Source organism: Bufo bufo, chromosome 6 (genome assembly GCF_905171765.1).
Source record: "Bufo bufo chromosome 6, aBufBuf1.1, whole genome shotgun sequence".
NCBI classification, from domain to species: domain Eukaryota; kingdom Metazoa; phylum Chordata; class Amphibia; order Anura; family Bufonidae; genus Bufo; species Bufo bufo.
The window spans coordinates 51,097,927-51,123,236 of record NC_053394.1 but is presented as its reverse complement, the minus strand read 5'-3'; the positions used below and the strand labels follow the sequence as shown (position 1 = coordinate 51,123,236).

At 45.3% G+C, this 25,310-nt stretch overlaps 1 protein-coding gene across 3 annotated transcripts; it reads right to left on the bottom strand.

Moving 5' to 3' along the window:
• Positions 1–210: 210 nt before the first annotated feature.
• Positions 211–24,798, bottom strand: OAT (ornithine aminotransferase). Of its 3 annotated transcripts, none has more exons than XM_040439035.1 (10): positions 24,705–24,798; positions 15,903–16,131; positions 13,997–14,221; positions 13,031–13,126; positions 8,341–8,468; positions 6,085–6,207; positions 5,882–6,010; positions 4,107–4,220; positions 3,848–3,992; positions 211–711 (listed from the first exon to the last, which is right to left on the bottom strand). In XM_040439035.1, the coding sequence occupies exons 2-10, from the start codon at positions 16,099–16,101 to the stop codon at positions 551–553; spliced, it is 1,320 nt and encodes a 439-aa protein (XP_040294969.1). In that variant the 5' UTR covers positions 16,102–16,131; positions 24,705–24,798; the 3' UTR covers positions 211–550. The 3 variants fall into 3 exon arrangements, with proteins under 3 accessions (XP_040294969.1, XP_040294970.1, XP_040294971.1); XM_040439036.1 differs by lacking the exon at positions 24,705–24,798 and adding an exon at positions 24,592–24,687; XM_040439037.1 differs by lacking the exon at positions 24,705–24,798 and adding an exon at positions 17,742–17,760.
• Positions 24,799–25,310: the final 512 nt, after the last annotated feature.

Below are 25,310 nucleotides of genomic sequence, written 5' to 3'. Positions count from 1 at the left end.
TTTACTGGGGTCCGCAATCTCTGGCACTGGCTGTTAAACTACAACTCCCAGCATGCTGCAGTCACTTCTACAAGAATTATGAGGAAAGACAAGCAAGTGTGTATGCTGGGAATTGTAGTTTCACAACAGCTGGACCCTACCATATTCTAGAAGCCAGTGGCACACAGCAATTCATTTGAGGGCATAAAACAGGCCAGGCAGATATTACTGAGAAGCTATATATTTTATTCATATGGTACAAGAAGCAACATCTAGAAAATTTAAATAACTACTTTTATTACTATAAATACTACAATACATACAGAAACACTAAATACAAGCACAGGGAGATGTACAGAGGGCTGTATGAGCTCACTCTGGCAAACTGGTCCGTTACCCATAACAGAGACCCTCCAGCCTTTACCAATGACTATATAGGATCACTACCAGCGTAGTAGACGTCAAACTGTCCATTGGACCAACTTCAGTAACACTCTAAATGCTTAGAGTATCCAGTTGAGTTACCACATGAAAAGCAGTATAAAGCAATATACGACTTCACAAAGATGGCTCAGAATGAGAGGAGGGTCTTGTGGATGATCTCAATGCATTCCCGGATCTCATCTTCCTTGATGGTTAGCGGTGGTGCCAGTCTGATGATGTCTCCATGAGTGGGCTTGGCCAGAAGTCCGTTATCACGCAGTCTGAGGCACACCTTCCAGGCGTCACAGTCTAAAGTCAAAGTGACAAGTGAAGGTTAAATCATGACAAATACCAATTGCAAACTCCCATTTCTGTGCACAGTGAGAACTGTCCTGTAATAGGAATATAGTCCACGTGTAAAACACCCATCAAGATTAGAAGAGGGAGATTAAAGATGAGCCGTCACCTCTCCCAACATGTTTTAGTATCTACTTGTATTCCCATCAAGAGCATATACTCCTATGCTTCTTGTAGCATCCCTTTATTATATTACCACTGGAAGTTACAAATTAATTGCTAGCAGTTTGCAATCAAGGTCCAGATGGGTGTTACCAGTTGGGGGTTTGTGTCCCTGCACAGTGACCCTGGCGGTGCAGATTCCATAGGCATTAGACTGTAGAGGGGCATTTCCCCAACTGGCAACATCCATCTGGACCTTCAATGGAATCTGCTAGCAATTCATTCATAACTTCTAGTAGGAATAGAACAGTCATGATAGAAGCTCCACAATTACATGGGAAATGCTAAAGAGGATATATATGGTCTGCCACAATAAAGCAGGGGTTGTGTTTTACTTTTTAGAAATGTAGTCAAAATAACAGATATTGCCGTCATGCTGCATTTCCCCCAAAACAGCCATTTACACTGCCTGCCTACATTTTACCTTCACACCATGGATTCAGAATTAGCAGGGGGGTGATCCTTTTGGTGCACTGTAAGCCTTCTAATAGATGGTAGATCTTTAGACTCCGTCCGTCTAGATGCATCATACAGCACCGGCACATTTTTGGACTGCCCAGTCCAAGTTTACACTAAATATTTCAGTGGAAACTTGGAGAAACACCAGGACCTCAGGGCACTTGCTAGAAATGATGCCTAGAAGCTTGATCTGTACAACAGCACGTTTAACACTAAAGAAAATTGTCACTTCAGAGGCTTGATCTGTACATCATTTCAGCAAGTGCCCTGCACCTGTTCACACTACACGAAAGATGCTTGCCACCCCCTGGTTCAGGAGACCACCGCAGCTGGTGCAGCTCTACACCCGCCTACAGCACAGGCTGCTCAGTTCAACATTTACCCGATATCCACATTTTGCCCAAGGGATTATGGAGCACACCACCACCACTTGTTTCCCTCCTAGATGCATTTGAAAACCTGCCCAATTTTTCTTGGGGGGGGTGCCAGTTTGTGGTGCCATTTTTTTGACCCAAAGTGAGAACTGGATTAATGGGAACTGATAATATAAAAGCAAGGACTTCCACTCCCTGCTGGATTCACTTCTGCTTTGGTTCAAAAGCCTGCACCACAGACAGTCAAGGTGTTCTTATTTGTTGCTGCTCTGAAGGTGATGGTAAGGCTCCTCCAGTCTTCTCTGGTAGAAGGTTCTGTGCCGAGGAAAGGCCTGATTTAGCTTCCCCTCTCATAAGGCTGTTAGCCTGGCCAAAGGGCTGTGACCCAGGGTCTGTGGCAGCGTAACCCAGTCTCAGCATCTTCTGGTCGTTTGGGCAGACTGAGTCTCTCCTACTAAACACTTGGTGACTGCTCTAATTTTAAACTAGACAGAAGTAAATCTTACTGATCCAGGACCTTCTAGAGGAAGAGGTGAAGAGGAAAATCATAGATTAAGGCCTCATGCACACGACCGTTGTTTTGGTCTGCATCCGAGCTGCAGTTTTTGCAGCTTGGATGCGAACCCATTCACTGTCCGCAAAAAAATAAAAATAAATAGCCTATCCTAGTCTGTTTTGCGGACAATAGGCAGTTTATCAATGGCTGTCCGTGCTGTTTCGCAAATTGCAGACCGCAAAACACACAACGGTCGTGTGCATGAGGCCTAACAAATAATGCTGCAGTTCAAGGCTGCCATAAAATTGCATTGGACCTCAACACAAGTCAATGGGAATGACCAAGCAGTTTCCAGTCAGTCTGACTGAGATAAAATCAGATGGTCATAAGTTCACCATCTGGCTTTCCCTCGGCACTGCATAGTTCTTTATGACAGCAGTGTAAAATTCTCAGTGCACAGGCTGTAATCTCCCAAAGACAGTGTGAACGGGCTGTGCATTAACCCTTCAGTGCAAATAGAGTTCAAATGAACAGGATATATCAAAAGGCAATTTAACAGTGCAAGTTACACCTTAAAAGTGCACTAAAGTAGTGAGTTGAAGGCTTTGCATAGCAGAAATAGGGGCAAATGTCCACAAACATCTATAATCCAAAGTTCCCTTGCTCCAGGACACTACACTAACCAGCACAGCAGCTGTGGACACCTTGCATCAATAGGGATGGCTCTTGAGATTTCCAACTCAAGCTCATGAATATTGCCTTCTGCAATTTGGTATAAAGTTGCTAAAAACAGAACTATTCTAGTTAAATCTGCAGTTTCCCATTTATTAGTTTATGTCCTATGTACAAGGAAAGTCAGAATCAAACAGAAACCTATACAGCAAGGAACAGCTAGGACATTACAGCAGATGAGGACCACCATGCGGCTCTACCCCTTCTGGTAGTAGTGTTTGCCTTGGCCTTCACATGTGTAGCATTCAGCCTGTATTTCTACGAGAGGTAAATCTTGGAAAGCGTTTCTAGACAGCTCTGCTGGAGACAGTTAGTTTCACGAGTGACCTCTAGTGGTTTCTTCTGCTTAATCTTTATTCCAGATAGCTCGGAAAATATTTCCATGTGGGCTAGTAAGCTCCAACCTGGCTCTCACCAACACTCAACCATTTCACATGTGCCAGAGAAAGCAGCCTGCTTCCATGCCAAACTGCAGAAAGGTTTTCACCATTCATGGGACACTTTCCCCCAAAAACCAGGCACCCATCATAAAATTTGTCTAAGCGACCCAATACAAAAATGGCTTTTGTTTTGTGTTCTGTACGGTGCCAGTTTCCAACCCAATTAAATAAACTATCAATTCCAATGCAGGGCACTGGTTACACTGCCATCCAAGGCTCCCTTTGAAGCATCCATCAGATTTGACAAATAGCCCTTCATGCATGGCAATCTAGAAGACTGAACCTGAGGGACCTTATTAAAAGACTGAGGTCCATCAGGCACCAGTCTGAAAGGTCCAATACAGTGTTCTGTTTCCTCTATAGATGGAAGTCACAACGTGAGTGTGAACATTACCAACCTTATTACTTTTCATTAAAAAACATACCTTTGGTTTGCTTTATAACTATGGCATTCAGCAATCCCTTTCCTCTCACATTAGCGACTATGTCCGAGGGGGCCTTCATGAGCTCTGCTCTCAACAGCTCACCCATCCTCCTGGCATTCTCTGCCAATTTCTCCTCTTCAATGACCTATTTAAAAAAATATAAAAAAATATAAAACAGACCAATGAACCTATTGACCGTGACATCCATAGCAACATGGACACTTGCATTGATCGTGACCAATAAGCACTGGTAAAATACCTCTAGAGACGCCATGGCTACCCGGCATGCCAGAGGATTGCCTCCATATGTTGAGCCATGTTCTCCAGGCTTAATCGTGAGCATCACTTCATCGTCGCAAAGTACAGCAGAGACCTGGGGGAATTAAAATCAGATGTGTTAGTAACCATTTTGCACCCAAGAGGCCCACACCTTTGAATATACCTACTGAAATGCAGTAAAACTATGCAGGCTGGTTAATACAAGGGGCTTTAAGAATTGCCCCCTAGAAGGATCCAATTTGCCTTTGGGTTTTTCTTGCAGATTCTTCTTGGTGGACCTCAGTTAGATGTCAGCAGTCAATTTCTAGGGACATTAATACCAGGCTCCAGGGATTTGTACCCTTCATTATGGGCAATGCCTTACATCAGCCATGATGATTTGAGCAATAGGAGAGCAGCATGGTTCACAAGCCTCAAAGGGTTTTGTAAGCACCGTATGACTAGAGATAAGAGGAGATTGTGGATTCTCCTTTGCAGTGCAAAAGCACCTTACCCTTAATATTCTGCAGATCTGCATGGTAAAGGGAATAACCTGAGAACTGTACTTAACCACAGTGTGAATATTTAAGATGGATCCAAGGAAGCTCCAGAGATGGGACTGCATACAGTTGGAATAGACTATAGGACAGGCAATACATCTATGGGGTTTTTAGCCATAGTCATTTCTGCAATAGGTTTTTCACGCATTGCAAAGGGTAAGATATGCAACAGTAACATTCTGCAGATTTAAAATCCACACTGCAGGTAAAGTTATGCAGCAGATTGGATGAGTGCTTACAATCTCATGCTGTAGATCACTGGGGGATTTGCTACATGCAGTGTATCCACTACATGTGAACAGGTCCTTATACCAAGGTCAGGTTTAAAGGGGTTGTCTCATCATGGACAATGGGGGCATATCGCTAGGACATGCCCCCATTGTCTTATAGGTGCGGGTCCCACACCTATATCGAGAACGGAGCCCTGCAAGTGAAGGAGGGTGCACTGCACATGCGCAGCCGCCTTCCATTCATTTACGATGGGGCCGGCGAAATTAGCAGAGCGCTGGCTCAGCCATTTGTTGGCCCTATAGAAATTAATGGGAGCAAGGGCCATGCACGGTACGCTCCCATTCACTTATGGGGAACTGGCTTGGTGGTGGCCGGACCAAAGTCCTCGAGCCACCACCTTGTGGGTCTCAGTTCTCAATATAGGTGCGGGTCCCAGTGGTGGGACCCGCACCTATAAGACAATGGGGGCATATCCTAGCAATATGCCCCTATTGTCCATGATGAGACAACCCCTTTAAGGTTCATTCATATTGTGCAGTCAAAATGTTGTGCTGCAATTTGCACCAAGTCACAATTCATACAAGTCTGTATTCACACGATGCAGTTGGTCACCATAGGCCAGAGAAAAGCCTAATGAGGTTTGTAGTCCGATACACAAGGATTCTCACACTTGCCACTTCCCTACCTTCATAAAACAGGTAATGCTCTCCAGGCCAAGATTTTATCCTGGCAAATAAGTTAGTGACAGTTACACGAAGCACACTATGCGGTCTGCATCTTTTGCAGCCCTTTCAAAAGAAATGGGTCCACATCTGATCTGAAAAAACGCAGATCAGATGTGGATCGACAATATGGTTGTGCGCATGAGCCCTTAGGGTGCATTTTCTTGAATGGGAGGACGCCTTTGAACGTCAATTGTCATGTGGTGAAGGACACATCTGCATTTCTTCTGTGGTCCTCCTACAAATTAGTCATATATACTTACAGGATAAACTCCTCCTGAAAGGGCTTTTCCCAGCACTACGATATCTGGGCGGACGTTCTCATGGTCCACGGCAAGCATCTTCCCAGTTCTGGCCAAACCAGTCTGCACTTCATCAGCAATGAACAGAACCTATGGAAGAGAAAGCTCAGTAACCACATTCAGCAGAGACCTCCGAGTATTCACATGTAGTACTGACCACCTACATTGTGTGCCGAGCACAGCTGCCTCACGCCTGTCAGGTAGCCTTCATCGGGAACAATAACACCCGCCTCGCCCTGAATTGGTTCCACCATGAATGCTGCCACGTTGGGGTCCTGAAGCGCTCTCTAAGATTGACAATATATAAAACATTTTAGATAGCTTTACTTGGTCATTCTAGAACAGGTGCCCCCTGCCTGTGGCTCTCTGGCTGTTGCAAAACTACAACTTCCATCATGCCTTGAAATGTTCCCTTCTAGAACATCTAAATGGTTTCTACACTTGCATGCAGCCATCTCTTCATCTTCCCATACTATACACCATCACCTTGGCCAAGCATGCATAGGTTGTGAATGGGAAGGGTGAAAGACTACCGGATACCTGGGCACCCGTCTCCTTTGACATCTGATAACCAGGTACAGCCGGAGGCCTTTCTCTCTCTCCTCCTCCCCCCCCCCCTCCATAGACGATCCACAGATTTGAGTGAAGTTGGCATGTCAAGCCTACATATCTAATGTGTACTGGCAGCTCTACACCATGTGGTATGCTACAAGTGTGACTGCTGACTAAAGTATAACCAACTGGATGCAGTGTCCAAGCGGCTCAAAATGTAGGTTTTAAAGGTCCAATGAGTGCATCCCTTTAATGCAATAAAATTAAAGTCTGACCACCCCACCATGAGTAGGGAGGCACATTCTGAAACCCAGCAGTCAGCTGCTCGCTCAGTGAAGGAGGCCGCTGCATTTACATGCAGCGATCTCCTTCACAGTATGAGGACGATGGATCACTGTAGCGATCCATTGTCCCCGTACAGAATTGTTCCTGGGCGGCAGATAGTCAGTTTAGACTGCACAGTCCGCTGCTCAGAAACGATGATTGCACAAACAGGACAACAGAATGATTGAGCGGCACAATTACAGATGGTCGGGAACCAGCGTCCACAGGAACAGTCCTGATAACCTGCCCAATAATTGGCTCATGTAAATCCACCTTTAGACATTAAGAGCTTGACAACCCTGGTGCCCAGTTGAAAAAAAAAAAATGCTGGCTTCATTCAGTCCCCCCCCCCCCATTATACAGAGCAGCTCCTGTCCTGACCTCCTTGTATCTGCAGGGCAGCGGTGGCCTGGAAATGAGCAGTGTATAATGTGATGGAAATATGAATCCAGCCGGCAAGGAAGGCAATATGGACACTCACTACGTTAGTATGTGCCTTGTATTATCTTTGTCTACATGATAAATGCCATTTGATGAAGGGAGACAGCCCATTTAAAGGGGTATTCCCCTGTGGATAGGGGATAACTTGTTTCCACTGGAACATGTCATTCTTGGCCATAACTAAATTAGGGATCCACACTGGTCAGAATAAAGAATTGATAAGATGCCCTTTGCTAGCAGCCCAATAACCAGCTGTTGGATGCCAACAGATTAAGGGTACTTTCACACTAGCAATTTTCTTTTCCGGCACAGAGTTCCGTCAAAAGGCCTCAATGCCGGAAAATAACTGATCAGTTTTATCCCCATGCATTCTGAATGGAGAGCAATCTGTTCAGGATGTCTTCGGTTCAGTCTTTCTGACAGATCAGGCAAAAAGATAAAACCGCAGCATGCTATGGTTTTATCTCTGGCCAAAAAAAAACAAAAAACTGAAGACTGCCTGAATGCCGGATCCGTCCTTCTGGTCTGCCATATACATATACAGGCATTTTTAAGGCTGATCAGGATCCTGATTAGTCTTACAAATGCCATCAGTTGGCATATGTTTTGCAACGGAACTGCTTGCCGGATCACTGCCGCAGGTGTGAAAGTAGCCCAACTACATTTGTAGAAACAAGGGGCTTTGTGGCAGGAAAGCGAGACGACTTAGCCATATCTGGCTGTGGGGGCAGTGGAAACATAGCGGCAAGAATTTCTATAAAGTACCAATATGACCTGCTTTTATGCAACCAAAATGTAAAGATCAGAATGTGTCAGTCACATGTGAAATGTGCCCACAGCAACTCATGAAATATCTTAAAAGTCTACCCAAGGTAGAGCATCTATAAACTGATAATCTAGTACAGCATCTAACCATTGCAGAACTACAAATTCCAGCATGCCTGAGGCTGCCAGGAGTTAGTTTCACCCTGATGACTGCACAACAACGTGAAGAACTTGGCTTCCATATAAATTAAAAGTGTTCACCGAGATCTATGGTGCAGATTAGGCCATACTGACCACTATTATATGGCCTAGACATATCTTGATACAATATCACTTACCTCTAGAGCAGGTAGGTCATTGTAAGGAATTATTTTAAATCCGGGCATAAATGGTCCAAAACCTTCATAGCTGGAAGGATCCGTGGAGCTGGATATAGCAGACAATGTCCGTCCCCAGAAGTTACCAGCTACAGAGAAGAAAAAACAACTTTTAACTGCTCATTTGCATATGGATTAAGTGCAATCAGGGCGGGCCCAAGCCACTGTGCACCCTTGCTGTTCCTGACAGCTACTCCTTTTTTGATTGACAGCCAGATGAGAGGACTATGCAGAAACTTTGCCATGTCAAGAGGGAGAGGCCGGCAGAGGGTGCACAGAGTGGCTTGGGACTGCCCTCAGTGCACTTCACTGCCCATCTGCATATGGATTAAGACTACTTTTTCTCCAGAATGAAGAGGATCGTTTAGTGTAAGATATGATTACATTATGCTGAGCCAGTCCTACAAGGCCTTGTGTCTGGTTTACTAGTACATTTTCTAGTAACAGACTGTTTAATGACACAAGGTCTAATAGTGTAAAATATGAAAGCATCATAAAGGCCTATGGCAGGGGTCAGCAACCTTTGGCACTCCAGCTGTTGGGAAACTACAATTCCCAACATGCTCCATTCATTTCTAAGATAAAGCATGCATGCTGGGAGTTGTAGTTTAAACAGCTGTAGTGCCGGAGGTTGCCTACCCCTGGTCTATGGTTTAGTAACAAGACATGCTCACAAAAATGTATATCAGATTGGTGGGGGGGGGGGGGGGTGTCTAATACCCTACACCCCCAATCAGCTGCTTCAAAGTAGTTCCATCGCCAGAACTACACAGCCAGCTCCTTCTACATCAATGGGACCAGCACTGCCGTTACCAGCTCTGGTGTCCTCAGGATAGGGCATCAAAATACACTGCTCAAAAAAATAAAGGGAACACTTAAACAACACAATGTAACTCCAAGTCAATCACACTTCTGTGAAATCAAACTGTCCACTTAGGAAGCAACACTGAGTGACAATCAATTTCACATGCTGTTGTGCAAATGGGATAGACAACAGGTGGAAATTATAGGCAATTAGCAAGACACCCCCAATAAAGGAGTGGTTCTGCAGGTGGTGACCTGACCACTTCTCAGTTCCTATGCTTCCTGGCTGATGTTTTGGTCACTTTTGAATGCTGCTGGTGCTTTCACTCTAGTGGTTGCATGAGACGGAGTCTACAACCCACACAAGTGGCTCAGGTAGTGCAGCTTATCCAGGATGGCACATCAATGCGAGCTGTGGCAAGAAGGTTTGCTGTGTCTGTCAGCGTAGTGTCCAGAGCATGGAGGTGCTACCAGGAGACAGGCCAGTACATCAGGAGACGTGGAGGAGGCCGTAGTAAGGCAACAACCCAGCAGCAGGACCGCTACCTCCGCCTTTGTGCAAGGAGGAACAGGAGGAGCACTGCCAGAGCCCTGCAAAATGACCTCCAGCAGGCCACAAATGTGCATGTGTCTGCTCAAATGGTCAGAAACAGACTCCATGAGGGTGATATGAGGGCCCGACATCCACAGGTGGGGGTTGTGCTTACAGCCCAACACCGTGCAGGACGTTTGGCATTTGCCAGAAAACATCAAGTTGACAAATTAGTCACTGGCGCCCTGTGCTCTTCACAGATGAAAGCAGGTTCACACTGAGCACATTTGACAGACGTGACAGAGTCTGGAGACGCCGTGGAGAACGTTCTGCTGCCTGCAACATCCTCCAGCATGACCGGTTTGGCATTGGGTCAGTAATGGTGTGGGGTGGCATTTCTTTGGAGGGCCGCACAGCCTCAATGTGCTCGCCAGAGGTAGCCTGACTGCCATTAGGTACCGAGATAAGATCCTCAGACCCCTTGTGAGACCATATGCTGGTACGGTTGGCCCTGGGTTCCTCCTAATGCAAGACAATGCTAGACCTCATGTGGCTGGAGTGTGTCAGCAGTTCCTGCAAGACGAAGGCATTGATGCTATGGACTGGCCCGCCCGTTCCCCAGACCTGAATCCAATTGAGCACATCTGGGACATCACGTCTCGCTCTATCCACCAACGTCACGTTGCACCAGACTGTCCAGGAGTTAGCAGATGCTTTAGTCCAGGTCTGGGAGAAGATCCCTCAGGAGACCGTCTGCCACCTCATCAGGAGCATGCACAGGCGTTGTAGGGAGGTCATACAGGCACGTGGAGGACACACACACTACTGAGCCTCATTTTGACTTGTTTTAAGGACATTACATCAAAGTTGGATCAGCCTGTAGTGTGTTTTTCCACTTTAATTTTGAGGGTGACTCCAAATCCAGACCTCCATGGGTTAAAAAAAATTAGATTTCCATATTTTTTGTGTGATTTTGTTGTCAGCACATTCAACTATGTAAAGTATTTCAGAAGAATATTTAATTAATTCAGATCTAGGATGTGTTATTTTTGTGTTCTTTATTTTTTTGAAATATATATATATATATATATATATATAACACACACACAGTACAAACCAAAAGTTTGGACACCTCATTCAAAGAGTTTTCTTTATTTTCACGACTGAAAATTGTAGATTCACACTGAAGGCATCAAAACTATGAACAAACACATGTGGAATTATATACATAAGTGTGAAACAGAAAATATGTAATATTCTAGGTTCTTCAAAGTAGCCACCTTTTGCTTTGATTACTGCTTTGCACACTCTTGGCATTCTCTTGATGAGCTTCAAGAGGTAGTCCCCTGAAATGGTTTTCACTTCACAGGTGTGCCCTGTCAGGTTTAATAAGTGGGATTTCTTGCCTTATAAATGGGGTTGGGACCATCATTTGCGTTGAGGAGAAGTCAGGTGGATACACAGCTGATAGTCCTACTGAATAGACTGTTAGAATTTGTATTATGGCACGAAAAAAGCAGCTAAGTAAAGAAAAACGAGTGGCCATCATTACTTTAAGAAATGAAGGTCAGTCAGCCGAAAAATTGGGAAAACTTTGAAAGTAAGGGCTATTTGACCATGAAGGAGAGTGATGGGGTGCTGCGCCAGATGACCTGGCCTTCACAGTCACCGGACCTGAACCCAATCGAGATGGTTTGGGACGAGCTGGACTGCAGAGTGAAGGCAAAAGGGCCAACAAGTGCTAAGCATCTCTGGGAACTCCTTCAAGACTGTTGGAAGACCATTTCAGGGGACTACCTCTTGAAGCTCATCAAGAGAATGCCAAGAGTGTGCAAAGCAGTAATCAAAGCAAAAGGTGGCTACTTTGAAGAACCTAGAATATGACATATTTTCAGTTGTTTCACACTTGTTTGTTATGTATATAATTCCACATGTGTTAATTCATAGTTTTGATGCCTTCAGTCATGAAAATAAAGAAAACTCTTTGAATGAGAAGGTGTGTCCAAACTTTTGGTCTGTACTGTACACACTATCTATATCTCACTTCTTGAATAAATACTAAGGAAAATAAAATCAGTCTTTATTGAAGGTCATCTAAAAACTCAAAAATGGGCAGGGTGCCTTCAGTGTCACAGGCAATGCACAGCATCGATTGAGGGAGGTTAAAAAAAAAAAAAAAATTATCCCACACCTGGTGGTTCTGTACAGTAATAGTCATCAATGACAGGGGTGAAAAAACAAGTAGTCGCCTTATTTATGTTTGGGTCATGGGCGCTGGGAAAGCGTAAAATAATTAAGGAACAGCTGTAATGATCCCTCAAATTGGGCGATCAGTCTGTTCCTCATAATTTTTTTAATGTGGGGGTCAATGACAATCTCCATAGATGAGGCCAACTAATGGCTCTCAATCTGCTCTTGGCTATGTGAAAATACAAAGCCTCGTATTGTCAGGCTCTAAGTCAATATAATTCCCATCAAGGCTCGACGTGTTTCACCATATTCATAATGGCTCATCAGGAGCAAGGAAAATAAAAGAGCTCAGTAAACACAGATGCCGGGCGGACACAACTGATGTGTGTGGTTGCAGTGAAATCGCAAAGGGTTGATAGAGTGGAATAACGCAGACCCCGCTGATGGAGTGAGGCTGCTCGTCCAGCCCTGGTATGGCTAACAGATTGCCTATACAGCATACACGCCAGCTTTCAGCCAGACAAAAGCCAACATTTATGCCAGAAAGCAGCTGGATCACAGTACAGTGAACAGGGATCCTGCGGTGCACCGTGGTATCCGACTGAAGATATGGTGAACTCCGGCAGTCTGTTCCTTTGCCAGTAAAGGCCGCTGGAGTTCACAACGCATATGGGAACCCTGCCTAAGGGGTGTTTCACAAGAACGTGTGCAGTCTGGAAATCACGCTCCATGTGCGAGTGATCCTCCATTCTGGACACCACCAGTCTTGCAGGAGCACACAGCATTATACTGACTAATGCCATGTACCTCTGCATGACTACTTCTACAGAATCACTGATAAAGCAGTCAGTATGATCCTGTAGCAGAAAGGTCATGCAGAGACAGTATTATAAGTCAGTAGAATGCCATGGGCTCCTGCAAGCAAGTAGTGTCCAGAATGGAGGATCACGCGCACATGGAGCACGATTTCCAGACTGCACTAGCTTGTGTGAAACAGCCCCAAGGGTAAAATCTCTGATCATTTGAAAGGGGATGAAAACAGTTTTTTGGAAGTAGCTCTACCTGTATAACAGGTCATGTAATTTTTTTGTAGTGCAAGACAGTAAGTGCAGTCCGAGCATTTACCTGCAAAAATAATCTGAGCCTTGTATTTGGGGACTCCTTTCACGGTGTAAGCCCATTTTCTAGCCAACTTGCAAGCAGTTTCCCCACCTTCAACACCTAAAGAGACAAAGTTACAACAGGTTCAAACCAGGGCAGAATAGTGATCACTGCTGCTACATGAAGGCTACGATCAAGACATGAAGGGGTGGCAAGCTTCTAAAATCAAATGCTCGCTGCATTGAGGTTTGGTTCCCAGAGACCCAGCACGAATATAAGTAGTAAGCAGGGTCTCCAAGTTTGGATCAGCAACTACAATGCAGGGATCTATTGTATTCAACGGACTGGTGGGGGTTGCATCCAGAACACATACAATTAAAGAGGAGCCGTCACCCAATAGGTCTATTATACCTACTAAATGTTTGAGTGAATTGCCAGAGTCTAATAAAAGGTCCATCTGGGTGTTACCATTTGTGGGCATGTCCCTGCACAGTCTGACAATGACACTGTCCAATCTGTGCAGGGACACACTCCCAAATGGTAATGTACACTCAAACCTTATAGGCTCATGCACACGAATGCATTTTCTAGTCTGCGGAACCATTTATTTCAATGGGGGTCCATTCAGTTTCTGTATGTCTGGTGCGCAAAACATAGGAAATGTTCTATTATTCTCCACGTAACGGACAAAAGGACTGTTCTATTAGTGGCCAGCTGTTCCAGACGTCATCCGTAATTTCTGCGGTTTGCAAAATACATATGTTAGTGTGCAAGAGCCCTAAGGCTCGAGCTACACTGCAATATGCGTTGTGGGAGCAAGAGAAACTTAAATCCATACATGCTATGGGTGACTATTACAGTAAAAACACAGCAGGCTGTGGAGGCCTGTTCTGTTACCTGTAGCTTCATAAATCTACCTGATCTTCTGGTCTATGGATTAAAAAAACTTGGCACAAAATAGAAAGTGGCTGACCGAGGTGGCGTTCTTACCAGTGTTCATGGGCAGCACTTTGTTGTAGTTGAACAGCTTGGTGATGTACTCCTCGTATTCTCCCAGGATGTCATTGTAGAAAGCTCTGGAGGTGAGCGTCAGCTTCTCGGCCTGAGACTTCAGAGCGCTGAGGATCTTGGGGTGACAGTGTCCCTGGTTCACTGCACTGTAGGCACTCAAGAAGTCAAAGTATCTTCGGCCTTCCACATCCCACACATACACGCCTGGCGACAGACCAACATGTTTAAACCAAATACAAATAAAAAAAACACGCTAAGAACACGCACCAGCCAGGGGTGCACCTAGACTTTCTGCTGCTTGAGGTGAAAACCGAAACAGCGCACCCCTCCCATGCCAATTTCTTAACCTAACCTCTGAAAGCAATGACTGATCCGTTTTTTTGCAGCCCATAGACTGACAGAATGAACGGAACACCTCTAAAGGCATTCCGTCATAAAATTGCATCATGGTCCGTGGTATTGGAATCCATAATGCAATTCACCTCTTACCAAACCTTTCATAACCTGAAACTCGCTCATCTCCAGCTCAGAACTACAGGGTCGATGCCATGGTAATTTATGAGGTAGCAGAGGAAGAAAACTACTTTTATAACTGAACGGTAAATATGAAATGTACATTAGATTAGGTAATTACTGATGAATTAGTCTAAAACGTAAGTTATTTATGGAAACCGGAATACCTCCAAGTCCGTAAAAGGCTGGTGTCAGATGTGTGTGTGGGGTCTGCGAGGACTACATTTTAGACAAACTGCGGCTAGGCCGACCCGACCTCACCGCACCATTTATTGTACTCGCTGCATTACGTCCGTACTGGACTGTAGACCCACCGTCCGGCAGGAACTCACAGCATCACAGATCACTAGGGTGCAGAGAGTTCGGGTCAGCATAGCTGTGACCAGTCTGGAAAACGCAACCATCACACAGACCGTGCTTCAAGGAGAACACGCTCTTCTGTACTCTACGCTCAGACCACCACCGAGATGGAATCTATAAAAACTCCGACAGATTTTCTTCATCACTTCTGATTCTAAGGCCCCATACACACTGCAATACTACATCCAGCACCCAATCCTGTATTACAGACCCCCAAAAGGTACTCCATGTGCCGTCATATGGCGACTGAGGCACCATACTTGCCTAGAAGCAATGCCTAGGGGGGGGACTTTACCCGTTATCCATTACTGTAACACAAGTTGTATCAGAAGCCCAGTTAGATGTTCCTAAAGGGGTTGTCTCCAGCAAATGGCATTTATCACGTAGGCAAAGTTAATACCAGGCACTTACTAATGTATTGCGATTCTCCATATTGCTTCCTTTTGCTGGCTGGATTCATTTTTCCATCACATTACAACACTGCTTGCTTAGTGATGACCACTGCTGCAGAGCAGATCGGAGGTGGACAAGAGCTGCTGCGCATGTCTGCCTATGTGAGCTTTTTCCTATAGCAGGGATCAGCAACCTTGCCCACTCCAGCTGTTCTGAAACTACAACTCCCAGAATCCTCATTTTACTTCTGGTGGAGTTACAGGAACAGCTGAGCAAGTGTACATGCTGGGAGTTGTAGTTTCATAGCAGCCGGAGTGCCGAAGGTTGCTGACCCCCGTCCTATAGTGTGCAAGCACGACCAACATTGCCGGTGGTCATAACCCTGGAAACAAACCGGGCGTGATTAAAAAAAAAAATAAAAAAAAAATTATGAATCCAGCTGACACAGGAGGCAATATGGACAATCACAATACATTAGTAAGGGCCTTGTGTTGACTTCCTCTACATGATAAATGACATCTGCTGAAGTGAGACAACCCTTTAAAAGATATGAGGACATTCAAGAAGTATAAGCTCCAGAAGGACAAGTGTAAAATGTCAAAAAAAGAAAAAGACAAACCTTTTCCCCTTTCAAGGGCCACGGGGAGAGGGTGGTAGTTGTGTGCTCCATATTTGGATTCTCTCTCATACACATACTCTGAGGTTAGCGCTTCCTCCACGCTGCTCTCTGTAGCGGCCGGTCCTGCGGAGCTCAAGGAGGCCCTTAGGTTGTTGTACACTGCACCCACGGTGCGCCTCTGGACGAGCTTGGAAAACATTGTGGAAGGTCCAAGAAGCTAGAAGAAGTCCTGCAATGGAGAAGGGAGACAGTCAGCATCAAAATGCAAGCGTCGCTCAGCTGTGGAAGCCTGGAAATGCCTGTGAGAACAGCCAGCATAGTCCGTATCAGGCTCCACATAGCAGTGCCAAGGAGTCACCCGCACTGCGCCACAAAGCGACTACAGGAAGTTTTGCAACCGCTGTCCTATCCTAGGGGCTGCCATTATCAGACCAGACTGTCTCCAAAAATAAAAACTTTAGGATTTTGCAGACAAATCGCTGCATTTTATTATACAGCACTGCAAGAGCGCCCCCCTTCTATCATGTAAGATCAGCAAAATGTCTGATGTAGCAGAGATGACACCGTCATCTCACCATTTCAGATTATATTAGTTCAAGAACTACCAACTACACTATGGTCAAAAGATAAAACCCACACAACACAAATCAAGAAGAGCTGTGTCAAGTGACAAACTCCGCTCTGCTACCTCTGCTTCTGTCAATAGACCCACTTCTAAAGAACAAGGCTCTTGAACCAGATACCTTTTAGTTAAGGTAAAACCTCCGGCTGAGACTCTGCTTCCCGGACCCACTAACCCAGTCATTTCCTTTACACAATGTATTTGTCCTTTCCTAATAAACCACCACGGGGCCTCATGCATCCAAACGGCCTATGAGCAAGACTGGCTTAGTTGCCCATAGCAACCAATCAGATTCCACCTTTCATTTTCCATAGGAGCTCTGATAAATGAAAGGTGGAATCTGATTGTTCTGCACTTACAGTTTAAAACACCAAAGGCCGCTAGAAACTCCTGTGTCAGGGTGGTTTCAGTCTTGAGTTTGTGCATTTTTAGGCCTTTTTTGTACTATTTAATAATTCCCATAGACTTGCAGCCAATATTTGGAGCAGTTTTCTGCATTAAACCTAAAAATGAACAAACTCAAGACAAACCACCCTGAGACCGGTTTCAATTAGTCTTCGGTTCAAGCACAATTTAGTGGATTTTTTATTTTATTTTTTTACATTGCAGCACTCTGGAAGGGACTATTGCCTCAGTTTGACACTTTCACAATATATACTGGCTCAAGAAAACCTTCCACCCGTCTGTCTCCTAAAGTCACACCTGACAACCAGGAGACGGGTGACGCAAATCCTAGAACTGCCTTAACGTGCCATGGACACAGCGGTCACCATACAGCCGACAGAAGCCACCACCAGGCCACGGCTGTGGAGAAGACATCTCACTGAAGTCCGTTGCTGGCTTTTTTGCAGCGACAGTAAGATTCCTATGTAAATCCCTGGACAAACACACACGGCGGCTGCTGGGTCCACACTGGGCGGCTTATATGTCTTGGCAGGCAGACAACACACAACTCTGATGCTTCGTTGATAGGTTTCATTGGGTACAAAATGCCAAAACCCAGGACACCCTTAACAAACACGTAATGCAAGTCCATGCCAGTGCACCTCTAATGTGCCAGCTTAGAAGACGTTCAGCCCATGCCAGTCACAGCCAGCTGTGGTTTTCCTGTAACCTACAGCGGATTATGGAGCTATTGGGTTAACCGACCGTCAGAAGCAGAACGTGCAGACTTGCACACCTGCAGAAATCACAGGAACGTCATTCCATTTCAGAACCTTAAACGAGTTCTCTGGGATTCTGATATTGATGGCTCAGGATGTTGGGGGGGGGGGGGGGGGGTCTGACTCCTGGCACCCCACCGATCAGCTGAATCAAGAGGCCATGGAGTGCTGTAGGAAAGTGAATGAGCCTAAGCTGCAATACCAAGCACAGCCACTATCCATTGGATGGCGCTATACTTGGTAAGCTGTGAGGAGGCCGTGCTGTTAACCGAAGCTGCCAGCTCTGAAATATAGATGTGGTAAACCCAAGCTGATTTAAAGGGGCTTCCCAACTTTAAGCCATTGATGACCAATCCTCCAGATAAGTCATCAATATTAGATGGGGGGGGGGGGGGTCCGGTGCCAGGCGCCCTCACCGTCTGCATCACATTGGAGGCAAAAGGCTCAGTCCAATGCAGTAGCCGGCTATACAGAGTGGATGGAGCCTTCTGCTTCCAGCTGCGGTCACCAGTCTCTGGAGAGAAGGAGAGGCGAGACTTGTGGATTTCTCATAGGCTCCCATGATGCAGGCGACACATGTCAGTAATACTGAAATACGCTTGTGTGAACAGCCCCTGAGTTTGTCAAGTGGTTTCAGCCTTCAGCTGTGCAGCTCAGGGTTATCTGCCTCGCTGGTCATGACGTATGTGCACCAGAGATTGCAAAAGCCGACTGACAGGGGAAAGCAGGTGCACGCCCGGGGTGAGTCATTGGCTGCGGCAGCCTCTCCTCCGCACACTCCTCCGCCCTGCAGCCAGTCAGCACGCAGCCCTCCGCACAGCCAAGGAACACCTTGAACTTGTCAATGGGAAAGTCATAATCCCCTGAAGTTCACCGAGTTCCTGCCAGAATTCCCAATAGCATCAAAAGCAGCCAAAACAAACGACAGGACCTGGCACAACAGAGGGCATTGTGGAAGAATGGACGATGGACGTCAGCCGGCTGCGCTAAGTGCCACACGGAGGTGCCAGGGCTTAAGACTAACCTGTAAAATGGCATTTTAATGAATATGTCAAAGGCTCAGACCTGAGGACACCGTGGCATCAGGGTTGCCAACATATCTGGACGGCCCATAAAAAGTCAACTTTTTTCCCTCTTTGGATTTTTTTGAGGCAGGTGGTACTTGGCAGCTCCCCTGCCAGCTGCACCTCCAAAGTCTGCATTTTCTATAGAGGCAGGGATGTCCCTAGACTTTCTGCTACCGAAGGCTAAAACAACCCCTTCCCCCATGCCAATTTCTTAACCCCAACCCCTTTGCCACAATGAAAGCACTCATTCTCCATGGCCGCCCTCGGCTGCCCCCCCCCCCCCATTGCCCCTACCTGGTGCTGCACCCCCTGTATAGAGGCATAAGCATAAGGTATGGGACAAAATCCCTATTCATGTCCCTATATCTGGAGCCCTGCCTACAAACTGAATAGCAGCCCCGATAGGGGTGATCCCGTGCCTCCTAGAGACCCTAGGATAGCCCTAACAATGGGATATATTCCAACAATGGCCTAGATTTAGCAGTTTAGGAAGATTGATAAGTTGCCGAAAAATAACAGACAATATTACTGCCCCAATTAGGGTGACATGATACACCAAATATAAAAGAAAACAAAGATCTAGAGAAATACATAGGAATAATGAAATTGCAATGTGTCCTTAAACAGTCCAACGCGTTTTGCCAGCGCTTTAACCCCTGCACAGCCGTGGTCAGCACTGACCGCAGCACGTGCGATGTCTGTGCAGGGAGAAAGAAGCCATCAGGTCCCCAGCCATCAGCTGTGACGGGGATCCGGTGGCAAGGAAGGCAGCCCAATGCTATTCTTAAGCATCGTGCTGCCTTCCGGTGAAGAGCCTGTGAGATCCAGCCCCCTGGATCTCACAGGCAGGAAGCTGTATGAGTAATACACACAGTATTACACATACAGCAAATGCATTCTAATACAAAGTACTGGAATGCATTGTAAAGGGGGATCAGACCCCCAAAAGTTAAAGTCCCAGAGTGGGACAAAAAAAAAATAAATTATTTTTTTTTTTTTAAAGTTAAAGGTTTTCCAAAAAGTAGACATTCGGTATTCGCTGTGTCCGTATAGACTGGCTCTATAAAACTATCACATGACCTAACCCTTCAGGTGAATACCATACAAAAAAAATAAAAATTGTGTCAGCCATTTTTTGTCACCTTACATCACAAAAAGTGTAATAGCAAGCGATCAAAAAGTCATATACACCCTATAATAGTACCAATGAAAGTCATCTTATCCAGAAAAAAAAAAAATGTAAAAATCAAAACCGTCGCCCAAAAATAAATAAAACTACGGCTTTCAGAAAGTGGAGCCCCCAAGGCTGGGTTCACACAGGCATTGCCGGAAAGTGCGCAGTTTTTCCGCGCGAGTGCAAAGTGTTTTATTGCGTTTTGCATGCATGTGAGAAACATCGGCATGTTTGGCACCCAGACCTGAACTTCTTCACAGAAGTTTGGGTTAGGTGTTGTGTAGATTTTATTATTTTCCCTTATAACATAGTTATAAGGGAAAATAGCATTCCTAATACAGAATGCCAAGCAAATTAGGGATGGAGGGGTTAAAAATAAAAACCTAATTAAACTCACCTCATCCACTTGTTCGCACAGCCCGGCTCACCACCTCTCTTCTTTGAGGACCTGGGAGGAAAAGGACCTTTGGTGAAGTCACTGCGCTCGTCACATGGTCCATAAAGATCGGATCCCCATCCCAATTGTCACCTAGCAACCATGCGTTAAAAAAAAAAAAAAAAAAGTAAAAAAAAATTCGTACCGCAGCCGCACTTGCGGATGCTTGAGATTTTCCTGCAGTCCCATTCACTTCTATGGGGCCTGCGTTGCGTGAAAATCACGGCACATGTGCACAGCCCCATTGAAGTGAATGGGTCCGGATTCAGTGCGGGTGCAATGTGTTCACCTCACGCATTGCACCAGCACGGAACTCTCGCCCGTGTGAAAGGGGCCTAAAAAAAATATTTTTACAAAAAAAGGCTTTATGTAAAACTGAAACAACCAAAAAAGTAGTCCCATTTGGTATTGTTGCGTCTGTAATAACCTGCTCTATAAAAATACCACATGATCTCACCTGTCAGATAAGGGTTATAAACAACAATAGTGCCAAAACAGCCATGTTAGCTTGCCTCACAGAAAGTGTAATAGAGCAACCAAAAATTATATGTACCCTAAAATAGTACCAACAAAACTGCCACCTTATCACATAGTTTCCAAAATGGGGTCACTTTTTTGGAGTTTACTCTAGGGGTGCATTAAGGGGGCTATAAATGGGACATAGTGTCAAAAAACCAGTCCAGCAAAACCTGCCTGCCAAAAACCGTATGGCGTTCCTTTATTTCTGCGCAATGCCATGTGCCCATACAACAGTTTACGACCACATATGGGGTGTTTCTGTAAACTACAGAATCAGGGCCATAAATATTAAGTTGTGTTTGGCTGTTAACCCTTACTTTGTTAGTGGCAAAAAAATAAAAAAATATATATATATATATATAAAATGATTAAAATTGAAAATCTGCCAAAAAGTGAAATTCTGAAATGTAACCTTCATTTTCCATTAATTCTTGTGGAACACCTAAAGGGTTAACAAAGTTTGTAAAAATCAGTTTTGAACACCTTGAGGGGCGTAGTTTCTAAAATGGGGTCATTTTTGGGTGGTTTCTATTATGCAAGCTTCACAAAGTGACTTCAGACCTGAACTGGTCCTTAAAAAGTGGGTTTTGGACATTATGAAAAATTTCAAGATTTGCTTCTAAACTTTTAAGCCTTGTAACGTCCCCAAAAAATAAAATGGCATTCACAAAATGAAGTAGACATAGGGAATATAAAGTAATAACCATTTTTTGGAAGTATTACTATCCATTATAAAAGTAGAGAAATTGAAATTTGCTAATTTTTGGTAAATTTGGCTTTTTTTTAATATAAATAAAAATAAATTTTGACTCAGTTTTACCACCATCATGAAGTACAATGTGTGACGAATGTGTCTCAGATTGGCCTGGATAAGTATAAGTGTCTTAAAGTTATAACCACATAAAGGGACGCGTCAGGTTTGCAAAAAATGGCCTGGTCCTTAAGGGGTTAAATAACTCACTGCCGATGCCAATTTTTTATCTACACAACCATTCAGATCCAGATACTGGTTTGAAAACTGCGTATTTGTTGGACAACCCCTTAAACTAACACGAGCAGCATTACTGCCCTTCACCAAACCAATGCCACTGCCGATCTTCACCCTGGAAAGCTAGAAGACGCCTCAGCCGATCACTAGCTCCATGGGTGACCTGCCTCATCCACCAATTGGCAGAACAGTCCTCTCCTGGCATTTCCAGCACCTTCACCCAGGACAGGATGGGGAGAGCAGAGGAGACACCTTATTTTATACTGATTAACCGATAAGGCTACTTTCACACCTGTGTTAGGTGCGGATCCGTCTGGTATCTGCACAGACGGATCCGCTCTTATAATGCAAACGCTTGTATCCGTTCAGAACGGATCAGTTTGCATTATTCTTTTTTTTTTTTTTTTTTTAAGTCTAAGTCAAAACGGATCAGTCTTCACTTACATTGAAAGTCAGTGGGGGACGGATCAGTTTTCAATTGCACCATATTGTGTCAGTGAAAACGGATCCGTCCCCATTGACTTACATTGTAATCAGGACAGATCCGTTTGGCTCCGCAATCCAATTCTAGATTATAATACCGTGCGATCCTGTGAAACAAGTCGTGTCCAGAAATCAGGCTCCCACACAGTGGGGCGCGTTTACTAGCATGTGCGCGCCTGTTTTTAGGCATAAAATGACATTTTAGACTTTAGTCTCATTTACTACTGAAAATGCGCCTGTTACAGCGGCATTTGCACTTTTCGCCCACTTTGATTTTTTAGACCAATTCAGAAATTCTGTTGGTGGGGGTCATTTCTCAAACGGGTGGAAAGTAGAAATGGCTTAGTTGCCCATAGCAACCAGATTCCATCTCATTTTCCAAAGGAGCTGTCAAAAATTAAGTCTGATTGGTTGCTATGGGAACTAAGCCAGTTCTAATTTACACCAGTTTGAGAAATGACCCTGTTTGTTCCTATTTTTCAACCAATTTATGTAGTGCGCCTTATTTGCTCCCAATTTAGTCATAAAAACAGTCCAATACCTACTCCAGGGCTGGCGTGCTTTACCGCGTCTGTTTTGACTGGCGAGTTGTGACACATTTTGGTTCAAAAGTATGAAAACGTGCTCCTATCTTCAGCTCGTGCTGCATTTTTATGCACATAGTACCGTAATCAGACCAGTCTTAGCGAATATGATCCTGCCGTACAGACAAACAACCACTAGAGGGCAGACTAATGCTGATACACCAAGTCCAATTCATGAAGGGCTTGATAGTCAGCAAGAGACAGACAGGTGAAGCAAATACACCTGTAGCCTAAAAACAGGCAAGCGCACCTCAGTGTTTTCTGTACAGGACACTTGTCCAAATGAGGCCATAAGGGCTGAGCCGTCAGCGGCTCCTTGAAGGAAGCAATAGTCTGCAGACTGAAAGACCAGCTAGAAGAAAGCGTTTTACTCCTTTGGGGGTTAAAAAAAAAAAAAAAAGCCTCGAAAGGTGTCCACAGCCTCCCTTTATACTTAGAGGACAGAGCCTGGTCTTCTGGATTCCACTAGGCCAGGGAAGGCCACACTGCCTATAGGTATCAGCCTACAGCAGGGCATGGAGAGGCGCAGGTTGGCCATCCCTGCACTAGGCAGTATCTGGTTGTTTTTATTACTGCAGATTGTGCAATTTCATACAGAGGAATCCAGTTCTAATAAAAGGTATATTGCGAGGTTTTGTAATGTGTCGCACTGAGGTTTCTGACAGGGGGTCCCAAGATACACCAAACATTTTAATAAGACAAATTGCTTAAAAAAATGATTTTGGTAAAAAGTTTCCGTTATCCTGTCCTGATGATGCGAAATGACAGCTACCATTCTAATCCAGAGCTGCAAGCGCAATTCTGCTGAACTTAAGTGAAAAATCTAATGTTTTCTGACCGAGCTGATGGAAGAAATCCACTGGAGGAGCGCAGTCAAGAAGCCAGCTACGTGCGGAGCGGCAGGAGAGCCGTCTGTAGGTCAGGGGCAGCATACGTTTACCAGCTGAAGGAGGGGGCGCAGGCTAGGAGCCGACGGGCAAAAACTGCATACTTATGCTACAAAATAAAATATATATTTTTATATAATATATACACAAATCACATGCAGTACATAATCACTAGGCAGAATGAATGCTGCTATCGCCCATAGACTGGCACCGCGCCACATGCACTGCACACAACATCCACACCCCAGGAGCTGGCAGACATTACACTGGAGGTGATGTATACAGGGTTAAGGGGGGGGGGGGAATAAATAAATGTACAAGTCACAACATTGACAACACATCATCCAGAACGCTTGCGCAGTGTTATACACCACAAGTTGCAGCATATGTAGCAACAGATGAGAGAATGCTGAGGATTGTAGTATCACAGGGATATAGCCAGCCCAGTGGAGCAGTCACAGATCTTATACGAGGTCATGCTGGCCATCAGGGGCCACTGGGGCCCAACTTGACCCCCAGTTATAAGAGTAGTTGACCTAGGCTTAGACTATTCTGAACACCCATCATCCACAGGATAAGGAGGGATGCACTACCACTGGGAGACCCCCAACCCCAGGACCAGTCAGACACAGAGTAACGAAAACCCTGCAGAAGTGAGTGTGACGTCATACAACCAGATTGCATCAGGCACCGCACGAGGTCACACGATGCCTCCGTGCACCACAAGACTCGCGCCTTCGCAGGATGACGTAATGTGCCAGCACACAGGGCATCAGTCACCGCCGCCACATCCTCCTCCGACCATCACCACCTCAGGAGGCCACGAGCCGGGCAGAGAAGACACCTGGACGGCTTCTCCTCCATTATCTGGTCACCCACCTGCTGTAATCACTAATCAGCCAGCTGAGAGCGAGAACACCGGCCCTTCTTATGTATGATCGCTGCTGAGTGACGTCAGATTGCGGGGCGTCAGCTGATTGGTCGCGTCGCTCGCCCGTTGACCAATCGCGTTCATTTTTGGAGCCATCTCCCTCCTGCCGCCCCTCTGTTATGTCACAGACGGGGAGGTGGGCGTGGCCGAGACTAGAAAGGTGCGGAGCTCGGCGTTCTATTACTGTACGCACCACGTGACCGTGCCACATGTATATAGCAGGGAGGCCTCTGTATACAGTATATACCCTGCACTGTATACATGGATGGGGGGGGAGGGGACTCAGGTAAAGGTCCACATACCTGGGTCTGCTGTGCTTTGAAGGTCCAAGCAGAGTAATGAAATGTAAGGAGAGGCAGCAGCAGCACAAAAACACACTGGGGGAGCTTACAAAACTGGTGCAAAGGAAAACAATTGGTTTAGTTGCCCATGGCAACCAGTCAGATTCCACCTTTCATTTTTCAGAGCTCCTTTGCCAAATGAAAGGTGAAATCTGGTTGCTATGGGCAACTAAGCCAGTTTTGCTTTGGACCACTTTTGGTAAATCTTCAACC

What these genes read in the sequence shown, in the direction of transcription:
- OAT (XM_040439035.1), bottom strand. Translation starts at nt 16,101, where the DNA reads ATGTTTTCCAAGCTCGTCCAGAGGCGCACCGTGGGTGCAGTGTACAAC. An exon ending in AGTGCTGCCCATGAACACTG is followed by an intron (nt 13,127 to 13,996) that starts GTAAGAACGCCA and finishes TTGTCTCTTTAG; the next exon opens with GTGTTGAAGGTGGGGAAACT. An exon ending in AGTTATAAAGCAAACCAAAG is followed by an intron (nt 712 to 3,847) that starts GTATGTTTTTTA and finishes CTTTGACTTTAG; the next exon opens with ACTGTGACGCCTGGAAGGTG.